At 42.4% G+C, this 15,226-nt stretch overlaps 1 protein-coding gene across 5 annotated transcripts in view; it reads right to left on the bottom strand.

The window, feature by feature from the left end:
* Positions 1-15,226, bottom strand: part of fndc3ba (fibronectin type III domain containing 3Ba) — a 95,301-nt gene that overhangs the window by 9,066 nt on the left and 71,009 nt on the right. For all 5 annotated transcript variants that reach the window (XM_018753545.2, XM_029250191.1, XM_029250192.1 and 2 more), the window contains 11 exons: positions 14,269-14,355; positions 13,280-13,418; positions 12,698-12,769; positions 12,461-12,579; positions 12,092-12,197; positions 9,523-9,695; positions 7,127-7,240; positions 6,252-6,401; positions 4,997-5,277; positions 2,540-2,755; positions 103-269 (listed from right to left, as the gene is read on the bottom strand). In XM_018753545.2, the coding sequence (XP_018609061.1) occupies positions 103-269; positions 2,540-2,755; positions 4,997-5,277; positions 6,252-6,401; positions 7,127-7,240; positions 9,523-9,695; positions 12,092-12,197; positions 12,461-12,579; positions 12,698-12,769; positions 13,280-13,418; positions 14,269-14,355 (1,624 nt within the window). The remainder of the gene's footprint in view (positions 1-102; positions 270-2,539; positions 2,756-4,996; positions 5,278-6,251; positions 6,402-7,126; positions 7,241-9,522; positions 9,696-12,091; positions 12,198-12,460; positions 12,580-12,697; positions 12,770-13,279; positions 13,419-14,268; positions 14,356-15,226) is intronic.

The raw sequence follows: 15,226 nt of genomic DNA, 5'->3' as shown, positions 1-15,226 counted from the left end.
AACTCGCAATTTAAGATGCAGATAAATCTGAGACACAAAGGTGCCAGTCATACATTTGACAATCTTGCGAACAATGGCACCCACTCCTTTAAGTGTCTATACCTTTCAGAGCAGGGGGCAGGGACTTGGTGGTGCTGAAGGTGTAGGTGTCTGAAAATGGCCCCTCTCCTGCCTCACTCAAGGCTTGTATCCTGAAGTTGTAGATACTCGACTCTGCCAGCCTCTGTACCTTGTAGGTGTGGCTTGGCCCACGGTAGATGGTCACGAACCTGGAGAAAGAAGAGGGAATGAAGATTCAGGACCCCTATACAACCTGCAATAAAAGGTCGTCAAAGACTACCGGCAATGGCTGCAGGATTAAGATAACTGGCGTAAATGGATACGGTGGATAACCAGCTGCATCCTGGGAAAGGCACGTTCTTATGTAGGAAGGCATATGACCAGAGGCCTGCTCGCTATGGCCTTAATCGTGAACTACCACTGTGTCCTACAACTGGTTCCCCCCCTCCCCACATCCGCAAATCCTGCAATCAAATGAACGGACCAATGGTAGGATGGGGTTCTGGTCATGCAATTGACCGTCACGCCATCATGTACATAAGTTTTAAAAAAGAAATCATTTTGACAATATAGTAACCTTGTAACATGTAAATATAATGCCTTAACATTTTTTCATTTCATCGGTTAACCAGCAACTGAGGAGAAATTACTAATCATCATGATGCCGTGCTGGAAAGAGGTGCAGGGTTTTGGACACTTCCTTAACAAAATCTGCATTTACAACTCAACCTTTTTAATTGAAATTTAACAATTTGTGTTTCGCTTTTTTCTGCCTTTCTTCAGACAAGTATTGACAAGTAATTTGTTTTTCTATAATGTGCCACTGAAAAGCTTTTTCAGCTACTTTAAGAAACCAATAATGAATGTGCAGTTTTCTTGCTGTGTGTGCAATACATTTATGGCCACTGGCCCAAACAATAAAGGCTTCAATGGCTCATTCAAAAAAGGGCTATAATTTTGTTGCAAGGGCTTTGCACTACAGGAAACTGTTCATTGAATACAGTGGAAAATAATTTCAGTCCAAGACAGTAACAGGGTACATTTTGCTGCATTCTCTAAGCTAAACAAGGACATACATAAAAAATGAAAAGTCAAAAAAACAGAAACCACTTCGTGCACTGCAGTCAGTGGAGGTTTCTTTCTGCTGCGTGAATGGACTATTTCACACCATAACGCAGTTCCAACTTGACTACATACCATCACTGAAATGTATTAGGAAGACTCCTGACAAGACATGACATAAACACTAGGTGTGTAGGTATATGTAAAATGTTGAGGCCAGCACTCACAGTAACAACTATATATGCTTTCTATTCAGTGTAAACACAAAATTGATGCTGTACCACAGATGTGCCATAAGAAACGATGATCTCGGTTCCCCTGTAGCAAAACATTTCAGTAATCTTTCTGTGGGCTTTAGCACCTATTGCAATAGTTTCTCCTGGGTTTTGGTGAGCACGTATTTAACTTTCCATTATGTGCAATATGTAACATGTCATACTGGTGTTTCTATTCTGCATCACTGGTTCACTAATACATCTACCCAGGCTGCGAAAGGGAATCAAGCTTGATCCCTAGTCACTGCATGGGGGAAGGGGTGATGGGGTGGCCTGTGACTGAGAACTGACATGCGGGAGTGAACTCTAACTTCTGATCTCACCTCTGACCTGCCTTGTGGGGGCTGACCTGTGATTACAGCTGTAAGTAACTTGTGGACAAATGAAGCACTCTTTCCTCAAAGCTAATGTTTGCATGTTGCACAAAAATAGCAAACATGGGCAGACAAACGCAGCCCTGCTTCTCATGGGGAGACAGCCCTCCAGAGCATGTCTGCCAGAGAGGCAGGATGACAGTTTATTTGGCTTCCAAAAACATCTCTCTAGCTTTCATCAATCAGCATAGTCTGATAGGGCTGACAGATTGACAAAAACCTTGATAACAATGAGGACAGGGTAAGAAATCTGAGAGAGATGGAAGCCATCTGTGGCCAGGGAAAGTTAACCGCAAGTGCACAAACATTTTAAAAATATGTTCTGAAATAAAACAGTGTATAATGGACATCACACAAATATTCAGGACACCTTGTAACACCTGTGGAAAGACAAGACCACGCTTTCAATCTGAATCTTCCAATCAATCTTGCAGAATCATCATTCTATAAGAAACAATGAACACTGATGTAAAATGTACCCTTGAAAAATGTCTACCATAATTTATTAAAATAAACACATCCATCAATTTGGAACTAATCAGTGAACTCTAAAAGCAAATACTAAGCAAAAAAGAATGGCAGTGCTACAGTGGGATGAGGACAAATCTGAGGAATGCCAGAAAATGGTATCATGATGAACACAGAATATTCCCAAGAAGGGACCAGAGACTGAATATGGGAGGTATCACACAAAAGATGGGAAATCTGTGACTACTGGCAGGAAAAAACAAAAGGCAGCAAAAGGGAAGTAACAACTGGGTGCTGTACCGTCCACTCCTGTCTTCTATCTGGAGGGAGAAAACCATGTCGTCGCTCAGCAGGACTCTGGTACCGCTGCTTTCTCCCCACTTCAGCTTCAGGCTCTGGGGGCCAGCAGCAGAGCACTCCAGACGGGGTGGTAGTGGGGGTAGTGGCCGGGTACGAGCCCGGAGCGGCGGGCAAAAAGGCCCAGGACCAATGTCACTGACAGCTCGTATCTGCAAACTGTGCAAGGGAGAGATGGAACTGGACTGTCACAACAGACACACGAAGTGTATGTTCCCAGCTGCAGTAGGATGTCACAATTTCACATTATTCAGATGGTACTGGGCATCTGTTGACATGACACCCAGCAGTAAAAGGGTGTGTTTACATTAGAAAGTACATTTCCATCTAGGACAGCAGATTTCAACCATGATGGTACGTGGCAATAACGTATTCAAATAGTAACAAAAGCCACATGCACAATATAATCACAATATTCACAAACTGCAAGAAGTACAGGGCTCCTCAGAGGCTGCTGAAGACATTGTGCTCAGATTAGACTTTTTGTCCCCCCCATGCTAGGTTATGGCAATGTCATTAGTCACAATGAATGTGAATAAGCTCAGTGCATGTGTCTGGGTAACCCAGGTCTAAACAGCTAAATTCTGATTGATGGCTCTTCTGATGAGCACTGAAAAAACACAGTAATAAACATCCCATGGGTCCCTCCTCCCATTTGCAGCAGAGCGCTGCAAACAGTTCCAACGGGTCTTAGAACAGGGGCCGCATATCCTCAGTAAAGTCTTCAAGCCCAGAGTGAACCAATACGACCAAATATTAATCATGACAACTAAAAAAATGAAAACACCACCAAGCGGTCCTTGTCAAATTCAGTGGGACTAAACACCCAGGGAAGGAGAATAATCAATGAAAAATAACCAAGGATGTTACAGGATTTGCTGCTTCCTTTCCATCTCTCTGTGCTCACTGTGCCCATTCTCCATCAGGTCCTTCTCATAAGAACTAGCAAAGGTTGTGGGAGCTTGGGACACTTCCAAAGCATAAATCTGAATAATTTCCATTAGAGATTGATTAGTATCAAAAACCCAAGAGATCAAGGGACTATCATCTATGACTGTTTGTTCCATGGTGCGCAGTCAACAGAGAAAAAGACTTGTGAAACCTAACATGGAGCCCTCTTCATACAGGCTCATGTGTGCACCCAAACATGATTATACGCAAAAGGCAAAACTTACACACAAGGAAAGAACCAAAACAAAGCTCAGAGTCTTTTACAGGACAACTTGCCATCAATAAAGCTTTACTGGCTATAAGATGTCAAAGCATAGTGGTCCATGAGGGGTGGGCCCAAAAGTAAGCCCGGCACCCCTAATCAGTGCCTGTTGAAGAAGCTAAGAAGCTCCTGAGGGACAACTCATAATTGCTGGAGATGGGGAAAGAGATAAAGCTTTCCACACAAGCACAGGCAGAGTGATGGAGAAAGCTCATTGCTTTACTGACAAAGTGGCTACAAAGCACCCTTTTCTGATTGTGCCTAAGTGCTTTTCTATCCTGGGAGCTGCATGACGGAGCAGCACCCATTAAGTGCCATGTAGAAAGAGCACAACATGTATTGCATGCACACTGTGCCTATGGTGGGGTGGGGGTCTGGAATTGCAGCTAAGCCATGAGGATTTGTGAGAAGAGCTTTCCATATCACCTTGGGACCCTTATACTTCTGTACCACTGTTGAACAACAACACAGGTGCTGTCTTCCAGTCCTGAAAAGTTTTTACATACATATATATATACACACACACACACACACACACACGCACACACACACACTCTTCCACAAGATGATGCAAACACAAGTTACATTTATTAATTTTCTCTGTGCTAGTATGGGTTTCTGCCAGATGCTCGTGTTTCCTTCCACAATTGCAAAACACACATCAGAAGAACTGGTGACTCTAAATTCCATGTAGTGTGCTTGCAAGTGAATTAGCTTGTGTGTTTGATTGCCCTATAATAGCATGCTGTACTTCAGCAGGCTCTGGGTCACTGCAGGCATTCACTGGACATGCTCTGGGTGATATTGGATTGAAAGTCAAACATAATGCTCCACAGGACTTCTTGTGTTATGGCCCGGACCACACCCCAGCAGAGCACACTTGACATTTCTTATCCCATTACTTTAAAGGTACAATGTAATAAAGATTTTTTTGTTTTTTTTTTGACAGTATCAAAAGTAGTTCAAATACACAAATTTCCTGAAATTAATTTGTATCAGAGCGGTCAGTAAACAACGTGTGAGGTACAGTGCGCAGAAACAACAAATTCGACCCTTTTACAGAAATAATACTTATAGCTAAGGCACAGATAATATAAAAACATACCAGATACGTGATGCATCCACTCACTCCTCTCCCCTCAGGACCAACAGGGGGCCACATGACTTTGACTACTGTTCCCACCCACCTGTACTCGCTGTCCGGCTGTAGGCCCTCGATCACATAGCAGGTACCATTGTCCACAGTGATGAGGCGGTCCTCCAGCGCAATGGTGTAGGATGTGATCTCTGCTCCGTTGCAGCATGGCTCCTCCCACTTAAGGGCGAGGCAAGTGGAAGGTGAGAAGGGCTGATTGTCAGCACAGTCTTGCTCCGCCAGACAGAAGGTGGACACAACGTCAGGTGTGCTGGCAGGGGTCTGGCAGCTCACCAGCTCACTGTACGGACCTGCTCCTGCCTGATTGGTTGCCTGTACACAGGAAACAGGAGGCAGGAAGTGAGTATGACCCTGTCCACTGAACTGTGAGGGTAAGCTTGATGAAAGGTAAAGGTTTTGATCTCATGCCTGAGGTGTTTCATGGTGTTCATATGATAATTCATAATCTGGGGAATCGTCTGAAACATATTTGACAGAATCAGTTATCATTTATTCACATTCCCAAAGTGCCAAACACTCCTCTTTTTTAGGCCCTCCCATTGCTCCTTCCTAAAAAATTACCTCAGATGTAGGCAGCAAATTAAGAACCATCGCACCTTACATGTCTGTTTGAAAATCTGTGTTTTTCAGAAGGCAATGCACCTAATAAGAATGGCAGATCAACAGTAAACATTAAAGGACAGTTATGTAAGATGTTAGTTATTGCTAATTTCTGCACACAGTTTGAGAAGTGGATTGCTATAATAGAACACAACTGAACACAAACAGATTCATCACCTAGAAGAATAGGACAAATGCCTGTCAGGAACCTAAATTACATTTTGCTGGGCAATGTTGCCCTTGAAAATCTCCAGTTAGCACCCATTGTCCTAATCCACTTCCAACACCAATACAATGTCTATATTATTCTTTCGCCTGTCAACAAAACCCTGTACTGTACGTACATCTCAACCAAGATGAAAATATTAAAGAAGCCATGAACGATGATCTTTATTAGCTCTGTTACATTACATAAGTCCTCAATGAGTAATACCTGAACAAATGGAAGATGAGAAAAACAAAAAGAAATGAGATTTACTTATGTGTAAACATAAGGACCTCACGTCACTCTGATCTCTGACACTATGCGCTCTCTTGTGAGTTACTGCTCTAAACTGAAATTAGTGGAGTCTTGTAAACTGTACTTAACTTCAGGAATTATGTGTAGTCTAACCCAGAAATTTGTAGTGTGTAGTAAGACTAAGTAATCGCCTGTAGTGTAAATCAGTGATTTCTGCAGTGGGTACCTGCAGTCTACAGCAGTAATGCGTCGCTGCAGTCAGGTTTGATATCTCGCACTGGGTGTCTGTCCCACAGTAGACAAGCTCAAAGGTGCCTTCTCCACAGCTCCATTCCAAGCGATATTCAGAGATGTCAACTCCAAGGTTCTCTGGACTCTGTGGACAACAATAAAGTTTCATGACTTGTTTTCAACAACTGCTATTTTTGGACCTTGCACAAGATGCATAAAAAAACAAGACTTTGCAAAAAAGGGGGGCGTGTCACATTTTACAATCTTGAATCAATTCAAAATCTATTTCCTGAGGAACAAAGGAAAAGATGATGTCCTTGAGACATGGATTATGTAGTTAGGTCGCAGCAGCACCAGCAGAATGCAATCACAATAAAAAAAACCAAGTTTAATCACAAGATCAAGGACTTGCCTTTAAAAATATGTCAGTGTCATTACAGGCCACTGAAATCCACTTACACAACCACTTAGACAGCAGCGCCTGATAAATGAGACATGAATGTGGGAGAGAGATAGCAGAGCACCAGCAATAATCAGCCCAGTCTGTGCAGCTAAACAAGACTGGCATGCTGGTGTGATCACAGGGCACCATTAGCTCCATTATTCCTATAAATGTGTATGATCAGACATATCTTTGCAATTGTAAATATCAACTACCATAGCTTGCCAGAATGCAGGGATACTGAGAGGAATCATACATCTCATCTACAACTGAATTCATACCGCAAAGGAAAATTACTGAAGAGAGTACCATCAGGTTTGTGACGTTTTTGTGATTGTGAAGGCAATATTACTTCTGCCGACTGCTCTTATGTTTTAAGAACAATGTGTTACACCTTTGCTTTTTGTCGTTTTCCACGTTTCACTTACCTCCCAGCTTGCCAGAACACAGGAGTTGGATATGAAGGTCAGCATGGGTGCCCCACACTGACCTGGTGGTCCAGCGGCAGTCGTCACTTCCGTGGCTGGAGAGAAAGGTCCATACTGTAAGAGACAAGAGGAGAGGATGCTGAGCCATGTACATCTCAAATAAACACACACATTAATTACAGAGGGTACTACCTCCCAGTGTTTTTTTTTATTGTGACAGAGGGTCAAGTTTGCATCCACTGTTCACTGATGGCTGTTTAAGTAAAGGACGAACACACACTTTTCAAACAGCAGCAAACAGTCACACAGATTTTGATTACATAACAGACAGCATTAATGAAGAATTTTTTTCCCAGGATAATATCAGAGACAGGGAGAACAAAAACAAACTTTCAAGGATTTTTAAAAAACACAAATTAAATTTTTTTTTTTAAGTGAAATTTAAAAAAGAAAAGAATTAGGAGGTGACAGTATTTCCATACAGGCACTTAACATGTTTATTTGTAATATATTCTCAAAGACTGACGTTCAAAGACTAACTGTTCAAGACCATACCATAAAGACAGAAGATTTTGACCACTGAATTCTACCCTGCGGTTTAGTGCATGTATTATGAAGAGCTTTTTAAAGAACAACTGACAAAAATCGCACATTTTCAGACAGGCATAACTCTATTGTTGCTCCAAAGGTAATCCTGTCTCTGTATTTTGGTTACTCAGTCTGATAAATTACGGTCAACCCCCAGCTGTATGTTTCTCTGGACTGCAAGGCCAGTAGATGTTTGGGCTAACACATGACTAACTGGTATCTCTGTCACACTCTCCAACATAAAGATAAAAAAATGCTGCACTCAAACTCTGGGGACCTTCAGTCTCTTTGGTATCAACCACAACAAGCATAAGCCTCTGTCATTACACTCCACAACAATAGCAAAAACCCAGAGGATCCAAAAATGACAGGCTTGGAAGAAAACAAGATATCACTCAGTTGCCTTTTCAGAATCCACACATTACGGACAGGTATCACAAGGCCCAGTTTTTATTTTTTCTGATCTCATTTAAGCCCTTTCTGGTATTTATGAAACCATTTTAAATAGGAAAAAATAAGGAGAAATGTGAAATTCTGTTCATCTTCACATGACTGGACTAACCGGGCTAATGACATCATTCCAATGTATCATAATTGTGATTTTCAAAAATATCTGACATCATTTGACATCTGACAATTAACAAATTAAATATTTTTGTGTTGTGTACTAAGGGCTGCATGCTCACAAGTAACGTGACATATTTGTCGCTCTGAGCAGAGTGGAGACCCAGGTGTGGACCTAATTGCAGGATGATTGCGGATAAAGATATTCAAGACACGGCAATACTCTCAGTTGGAGATAAGCGTGGTTCAATCCAAGGTGCCAACTGGGTCAGAGGAGAGAATTCCAAGATGTGGTTGATGATGCGAGGCGAGGTTCAATGCCATGGGAAACAGGAACAAGGACAAAGAGACGGGTGAGGGAACAAGGAGCAGGGAACTCTGAGGAGGACGGGAAAGGTGCCAAGGAAGAGTTGAGTGCCGGAGGGATGGTTGTCTACTAAGAGATTCTGCAACGGGGAAGGAGCCGGGAATGGTTTTTATAGATGAATGCTCAGATTACTGACAGGTACTTAATCGAAGTCAGGTGCTGCTGGTTGCGGTGCGTGCGTGGTCGTGACAATATTTAAATAAACTTTCAAATAAAATGTGCTTCAATTTGCCCAATGTCCTACCACTAGGGAACAAAATTACCAGTGATCTTAAGAGGTAGGAGGCTGGTGCCAAGACTACAAGAACTACTTTCAATTCAGCATTTCTTTTAAATAATAATAACAAAAAAAAAAAAAAAAAAAAAAAACTTTTGCGCTGTATTGACAGTTGTATGTGTGAAATCACTTTATATATGTGGGCTGATAACACTACATAGTGTTTGTTGGAGATTGCTTTAGAGAAAAGCATCTGCTAAATGAATAAACAAACATACATTGACAACGACATTTGCATTTATTCATTTAGATTTAGATGCTTTTATTCAAAGCAACGTACAACTCAGTGAAAGCAAAAGTTTTTCACCAACACAGAGATTTTTTTCTCTGATTTTTTTTTTTTTTTAAATTATGGAAAATACATTTTAAAAAATATTGCTAATGCACTGGACTGTCAGGTCATTCCAATGTGTGGTTACCTGAGCTGCAGTCATGTGTAGATTAACTTTCGAAACCAGGACATTAATTTGACAGTCTCCAGTTCCCATGAGCCTCCATGCTATCTCAGTGATCCCCAACCAACCATGACCACACTATTGCACATAATTAATAAAGCCTCTTTTCCCATGACAAAGCTTTTAGTAGTTCAAGGCAACGTACCCCAGCCTCATTGGCAGCACGCACACGAAAGCTGTAGGTAGCGCCAGGGAGCAGGCTTCCCACGGTGCACTCCAGGGCAGGCCCACTGTACACTTCAGCAGGCTCAGTGTCCACAGAACTCATCTCCAGGTTGTATTCTGTCACCTCACATGCCCCCTCAAAAGTAGGACAGTCTGGGAGAAAGGAAAGAGCAACCGAGGTGAAGGGAGGAATATGGGTGTGACCGCAAACAATGTTAACAACTGGCCTTAATGATGGATGGGGTTGTTGCAATGGGGACTTTGCTGACAGCACACATCCAGTTGAACCCTGACCAGTACACCTGTGACCCCCCCGACCCCCCCAAGCATCAGGCTGACAGTAAAGAACCGTGGTAAAAATTGCAGCTATGGTGTTTGTCTCATCGCTCACCACTGTTTCCACTGTTAGTGTCATAAGACAGAAGCCACTCTTTGAGGAGCGCATGGAGTATGCTATGTCTCTAAGGACTTGGAGCTATTTCACTGCTGATGAGTCATTCCAGTCAAAAAACTAATCATGACCAAAAAAAAAAAAAAAAAAAAAGTTTGTCTGGGGTGAAATGAAATGCATGCTTCGGTTGCGAAATTATTTTGCTGCAACAAAAAACAGAAATTGCTAGTATCAGGTTTTGCTCAAACAGGATTCCTTGTAATGTCCTGGCTGCCTGTCTCATGTTGCCGGACACAAAGCATGTAATAACATTTGCTGCTCCAGAGGTGATCCATTGACAGAGACAGTGCATTTTGGGTTTTTTTTTTTTTTTTAAAAACACAAAATTGGATAAGAACACATAGGCAGAAACAGTATACCAAGAAAATTCATACATGTTCAGATACACAAACATACAAGGGCAAAAGATCTCAGTTTTGAAACAAGGTAGCACTAAGCAACTTTTGAAAATCTGGATAATTTTTACTGAACCAAGTTTTGGGTACCTGTGTTACTCAGTGGTACTACTGTAGTAGGTAGAACTTGAACATGCAACCACTGGAAGCAAAGATGGCAGCTTTAAGTATGTACGAAGGTACCTGCTGCCCTTTACTGGAGTAATGTACATTTTACAAATGAAAAGTTTTGTTGTTGAATACTAAGCACAGAAAAGGAAAACTCTGACACAGGCAGAATGAAGACGAAGAAGGTTATGCACCTCAATGCGCCTTAAAAACAGGCACTATTCTTGTTAACATGGTATATAATACTGACAGCATATCCCTGGAAAGGTCCAGAGAAGTTAATTGTTTTTCCAATACAATACACTCATGAGGATAGCCTCTTGTCTTTTTTTGGGGTGACAATAAAACATATTTAGAGAGAAATGATAACTAGATATACAAACATTATTTCTGAGATGCTCAAAGCTTATCTGCAACTACTGTGTTTTTCCACTATCCCTTCTGATATCCATTCACAGATCCCAATTTAATTAAATGTCAAGGAGAGACCTGGTTAAGAGCCATTGAAGACCACAACAGCAGTCCATTTAGGATATCTGCAGATATCTCCCTCAAGTGAGAAAAGTATTGAATACCAAAAAAAAATGCTAAAGACTGAATCATACAGAATATCTGAGTAAAAGGTACAAATCTTAATTTCTGGCAAAGTGATATTTACTCCAACCAGTTCCTGAGGTCACTGTCAATTTCACCTTTCCTTACACCAACCCTCTTCTCTGATCATGCTGTGTGGATTTGTTTCAAAAACCACAGTGACTGACTGCATGCAGCACCCATAGAGGAAATAAAGGACATCTTCGGTCCATCTATGTCAATACACACTAGGCCAAGACCTTTTTAGTCACCCAAGGGGTGGAGGAGTGATAAATGAATAAATGTAAAGGTAAATACTGTGACAATTTTCTTCAGAGTAATTTACAATGTTTACCCATTTAAAGGGCAGAGTATGGGACATGGTGGCACAGCAGACAAAGTCAGCGTCTCTCAGCTCCAGAGCTGCTTGTTGGGCATGAGGTTTGATTCCATTGCAGGGTTTATAGTGTCCGTATGTTTCTCCCCGTTTGTACCCCCCAGAAATACACAGAAGGCAGCACTGATAACTGACTCTCATTCCTCCATTACCATGCAAGTGGTCACTATGCATTGAACTTGGCTCAATAACATACAGCAGTGTAACTTTTACTGAAGCAACTTAGGATAAATAGGTGCAAGAGTGTTACAGGAGGAGGTGATATTCAAGTGTGTGACCTCTGAATCCCAAGGTGGCAGTTCAACCCACTAGACTCTGAAGACTAAGTTATGCCAGCCCTTACTTGTAACCAAGTTGTTCTCATACAGAAGCTGTTGTTTGAGTCACACAGATTCAATACTTCGGAATACGTAAAACAATAGCATTAAATAAGCTTTTTTAATGTGGGACTTATCTAAACGGAAAAACAATAATACACCCATGAAATAGTCAATCAATGCGTAGTATCATAAAACTATACAGTGAATCCATTTTCTGGGAATGGTTTCAAAAAGCTTACCTAAACAAACAATCTGGAAAGGACTTTACAAAGGTAAAGCAAAAAACAGCATCAGAATCAACTTACCCCACTGTAAACTGACTTCCTTGTGCTTGGCTTTACCCATGATCCTCGGGGGCTGGCATGGACCTGGAGCCACACTCAGAGTACGGACCAGAAGGCTTTCAGAGCACTGTGAAAACATGATGCATTCATGATTCCTGCAACTTGTATCACATACATGCAAGTCAAGAGACATGAATATAATTTATGCATTCATTTACACAGCTTATTATTATTATTATTACTGAAGCACAGCAGATTAAAGCACATTTCTGCAAGGTAGAACACAGCAGTACAAGAATTTAAACCTGCAACCAATAAGCCATCTCTTCAACAGCACGACTGCTATTCCTCCTAGTGTCCATTTCCCTCCACCTGGCCCTGGAGCTGTACCTGGCTGTGGCCTCCTGTGCTGATGCTGCAAATTCGCAGTCGGTACAAAGTGGCAGGTTTCAAATGCTGGCATTCCCACTCTGTGGCAGGTCCACTGTATGCCACATCCCACTGGTTCACTGCCGAAAGAGACCACCCGAGTTTTAAGCTTTCTATTTACTGTACAATTAACTTGCCTTACATTGGTCATGTTTCTGAACCTGAGTCAACTAACACACATTGACTCTAGGGACGCACCATCAGAGTTTCCTTCAGAAATTTCCAAGAGATATGTCAAAATCTCAGATCCACCATTGTCTTGAGGAGGGTCTGCAACAAATGCATGAGAGGGTGAATTTGTAACTGCATTAAGAACAGCAAAAGTATCATGATGAAATTATGACATCATGACGAAAATAATCAGGAAAAAAAAATGTCTGCTTTATGCCCCTAGCCAGAGCCTGATAAACGCAGCATCTCATGTCTCATGCCCCATTAAGGTTTATTTCAGTATTTCCCTGGGGCAAGAAATTTGAGATGGCGCTATTTTCACAGCTCTCCAATTTTAGCTACAAAAACGATGCAAGTTCTCCTACTGGTACTGGCTCATGCATGCAATACACTTTCACTGGAATATTCTCTATACATCTCCTTGCCTATCAATGTCTCAGTTAATGTCTCCACATTAATACATTTCTGAATCTGTATTTTATAAACTTCTCACGCTAGAATTTACAAGTCAAATTTGTACACATTTTGGTACTGAATGTACTGTTTTCCTCATTCGAGGGGGCTGAACATTTTTGTTATTTGTTTTTCAGATCAAACTATCATTCGTACCCCATCTGACACAGAAGCCGTAGGGTGTGACCGCCCCCTTAACACAGGGTTTGGAAGGGGTGCCTGGCTTGTCTGGACTTGTGTTGCACACAAGGACCTCGCTGGGGCTGCTCCTACCCTCCATATTGGAGGCAATGAGCTGCAAAACCAGGAGGAGAGAGACAAAATACATGAACCATAGAGGCCCACAAGGACCGACTGACAACATGGTGAACCTTGTGAACCATGGTGGGGGAAAAAAAAAAATTAGAAGATGGAAGAATCAAGTGCCCAGGTGCAGGCCTTAGTAAATCCAGCATGTTCTTAATGAAAACAAAAACAAAAGAGTGCCTTTGTGTATCTGGCTCATTCTGACAACCTGTGGGGAGCTTTAAGCTTTTCTAAGCAGAAGCTTTGGCAACACCAACTGGGAAAACTCAAATGACTAAGTCATAAAAGATTTGTTTTTCTCCTCCCTTCAAATTTAAAAGCTTCAATTACCTATTCGAAAAGCTCTAATGCACACCTTAATTCAGAAACTTAAATTAACAAAATCTCTTTGCTCGAAGCGTTGCACAGGAAGGTTGCTTTTTAACCGAAAGACAGCCTTTGGTTGGGACGTACATAGAATGCCCTAATGAAAAATGCTCTTGAGGACAACAGCATCCGGGGAAAGCTATTAAAGAGAAAAACAGACAGATGCTGATGCCCCCCCCCACCTCTACTGTGCACTTAGCGAGGGAACAGCTGATGGTCCTAACCCTAATGCCTGAATGGTGGGCTGAACTGCCTTTATGTCAACATGACTCTATGGGAAGGAGGACCCTGCCTTTCATTAGTGATTTCAAGGACAGGGCTAGTGAAGCAAATCACCCCACAATGGCCTGCCTCGGTTATGACGCCAGTCATGGTAGGTAGGTGCGTGGGCTTGCAGTTCACCTAAATGTGTGCAGTGTAAACATAAAGCAAAGTATTGAATAAACAGAAGCTTAATTGAGATTCATACTGACCCTGAACTTATACTGTGTGCTCCTCTTCAGGCCGTCTACAGTACATGTCAAGTTTTCTCCAGTGTACTTTGGATGAAATTCAGCTCCCTGCAAAAGACAAAACTTCCACTGTTAAAACTTTGGGATGACATGTGGAAAAGAACGACAAACTATGTTAGAAATTCAGTGTTAATAACCACATTGTAATGACCTACGTTGCCAAGAGTCTGAGTGGGAGAATGCATCCATTGTAATTGGTTGAATTTGGGTGACGTACAGGGAACATAAGGGGGTGATTGCGTCTGCCAGAGGAGAAGAAAAAGGAGGAAGCCTGAGGGGTGCTAAGCAGGCTCATTTGGGGTGTCGGTCGTTGAGGAAAAGTGGTCCTCGGAACAAGAGCATTATATGTTTGGGTGTCAGTGTTCAAATAAATGTTCCTAACGAATACTGCCTGTGTGTCCTTCTTCACCCCATCCTAACCCAGAGTACAGCATGCCACACTGGTGTCAGATGTGGGAGGGGGCAGGACGATGAGAAGCTGGATTCAGGAGCTGTGGAACACCAAAGACGAAGAAGCAGGGACTGGCGTGAAGAAAGAAGGTAGCGGGGTAGAAGAACAGCGACCGGCAAAGGAGCAGCCTGACGGTGGAGATTGAGTCGGAAGAGCTGTCACAGAGAACGGGTGTCCAAGGGGACCGCAGGGAAGTGCGCACCCTGGTGAAGACGAGCTGCAAGGTCCTGCTGAAGAGGGGTGAGCAGGTTGAGTGGGGTCTCCCTGCACCCAGAGAGAAAGCGGCAAGTGGAGGCAGCGAACCACGGTCAAGAGCGAGTGTTTTGGGAAAGTTCCCCTGCATCCCCGGAGACTGATGCTTTCACCAAGAGGTCAGACAACGTGCTGGACGGCGCAGAACAGTGTACCTCAACTACGGACAGGCAGGGCTTCATAGCCGAGGTGGGGAAACCCTCAAACGCGAATTCG

Source organism: Scleropages formosus, chromosome 3 (assembly GCF_900964775.1).
Source record: "Scleropages formosus chromosome 3, fSclFor1.1, whole genome shotgun sequence".
Classification (NCBI taxonomy): domain Eukaryota; kingdom Metazoa; phylum Chordata; class Actinopteri; order Osteoglossiformes; family Osteoglossidae; genus Scleropages; species Scleropages formosus.
The sequence above is the reverse complement of the archived record's forward strand: the minus strand, read 5'-3'. Positions and strand labels throughout refer to the sequence as shown.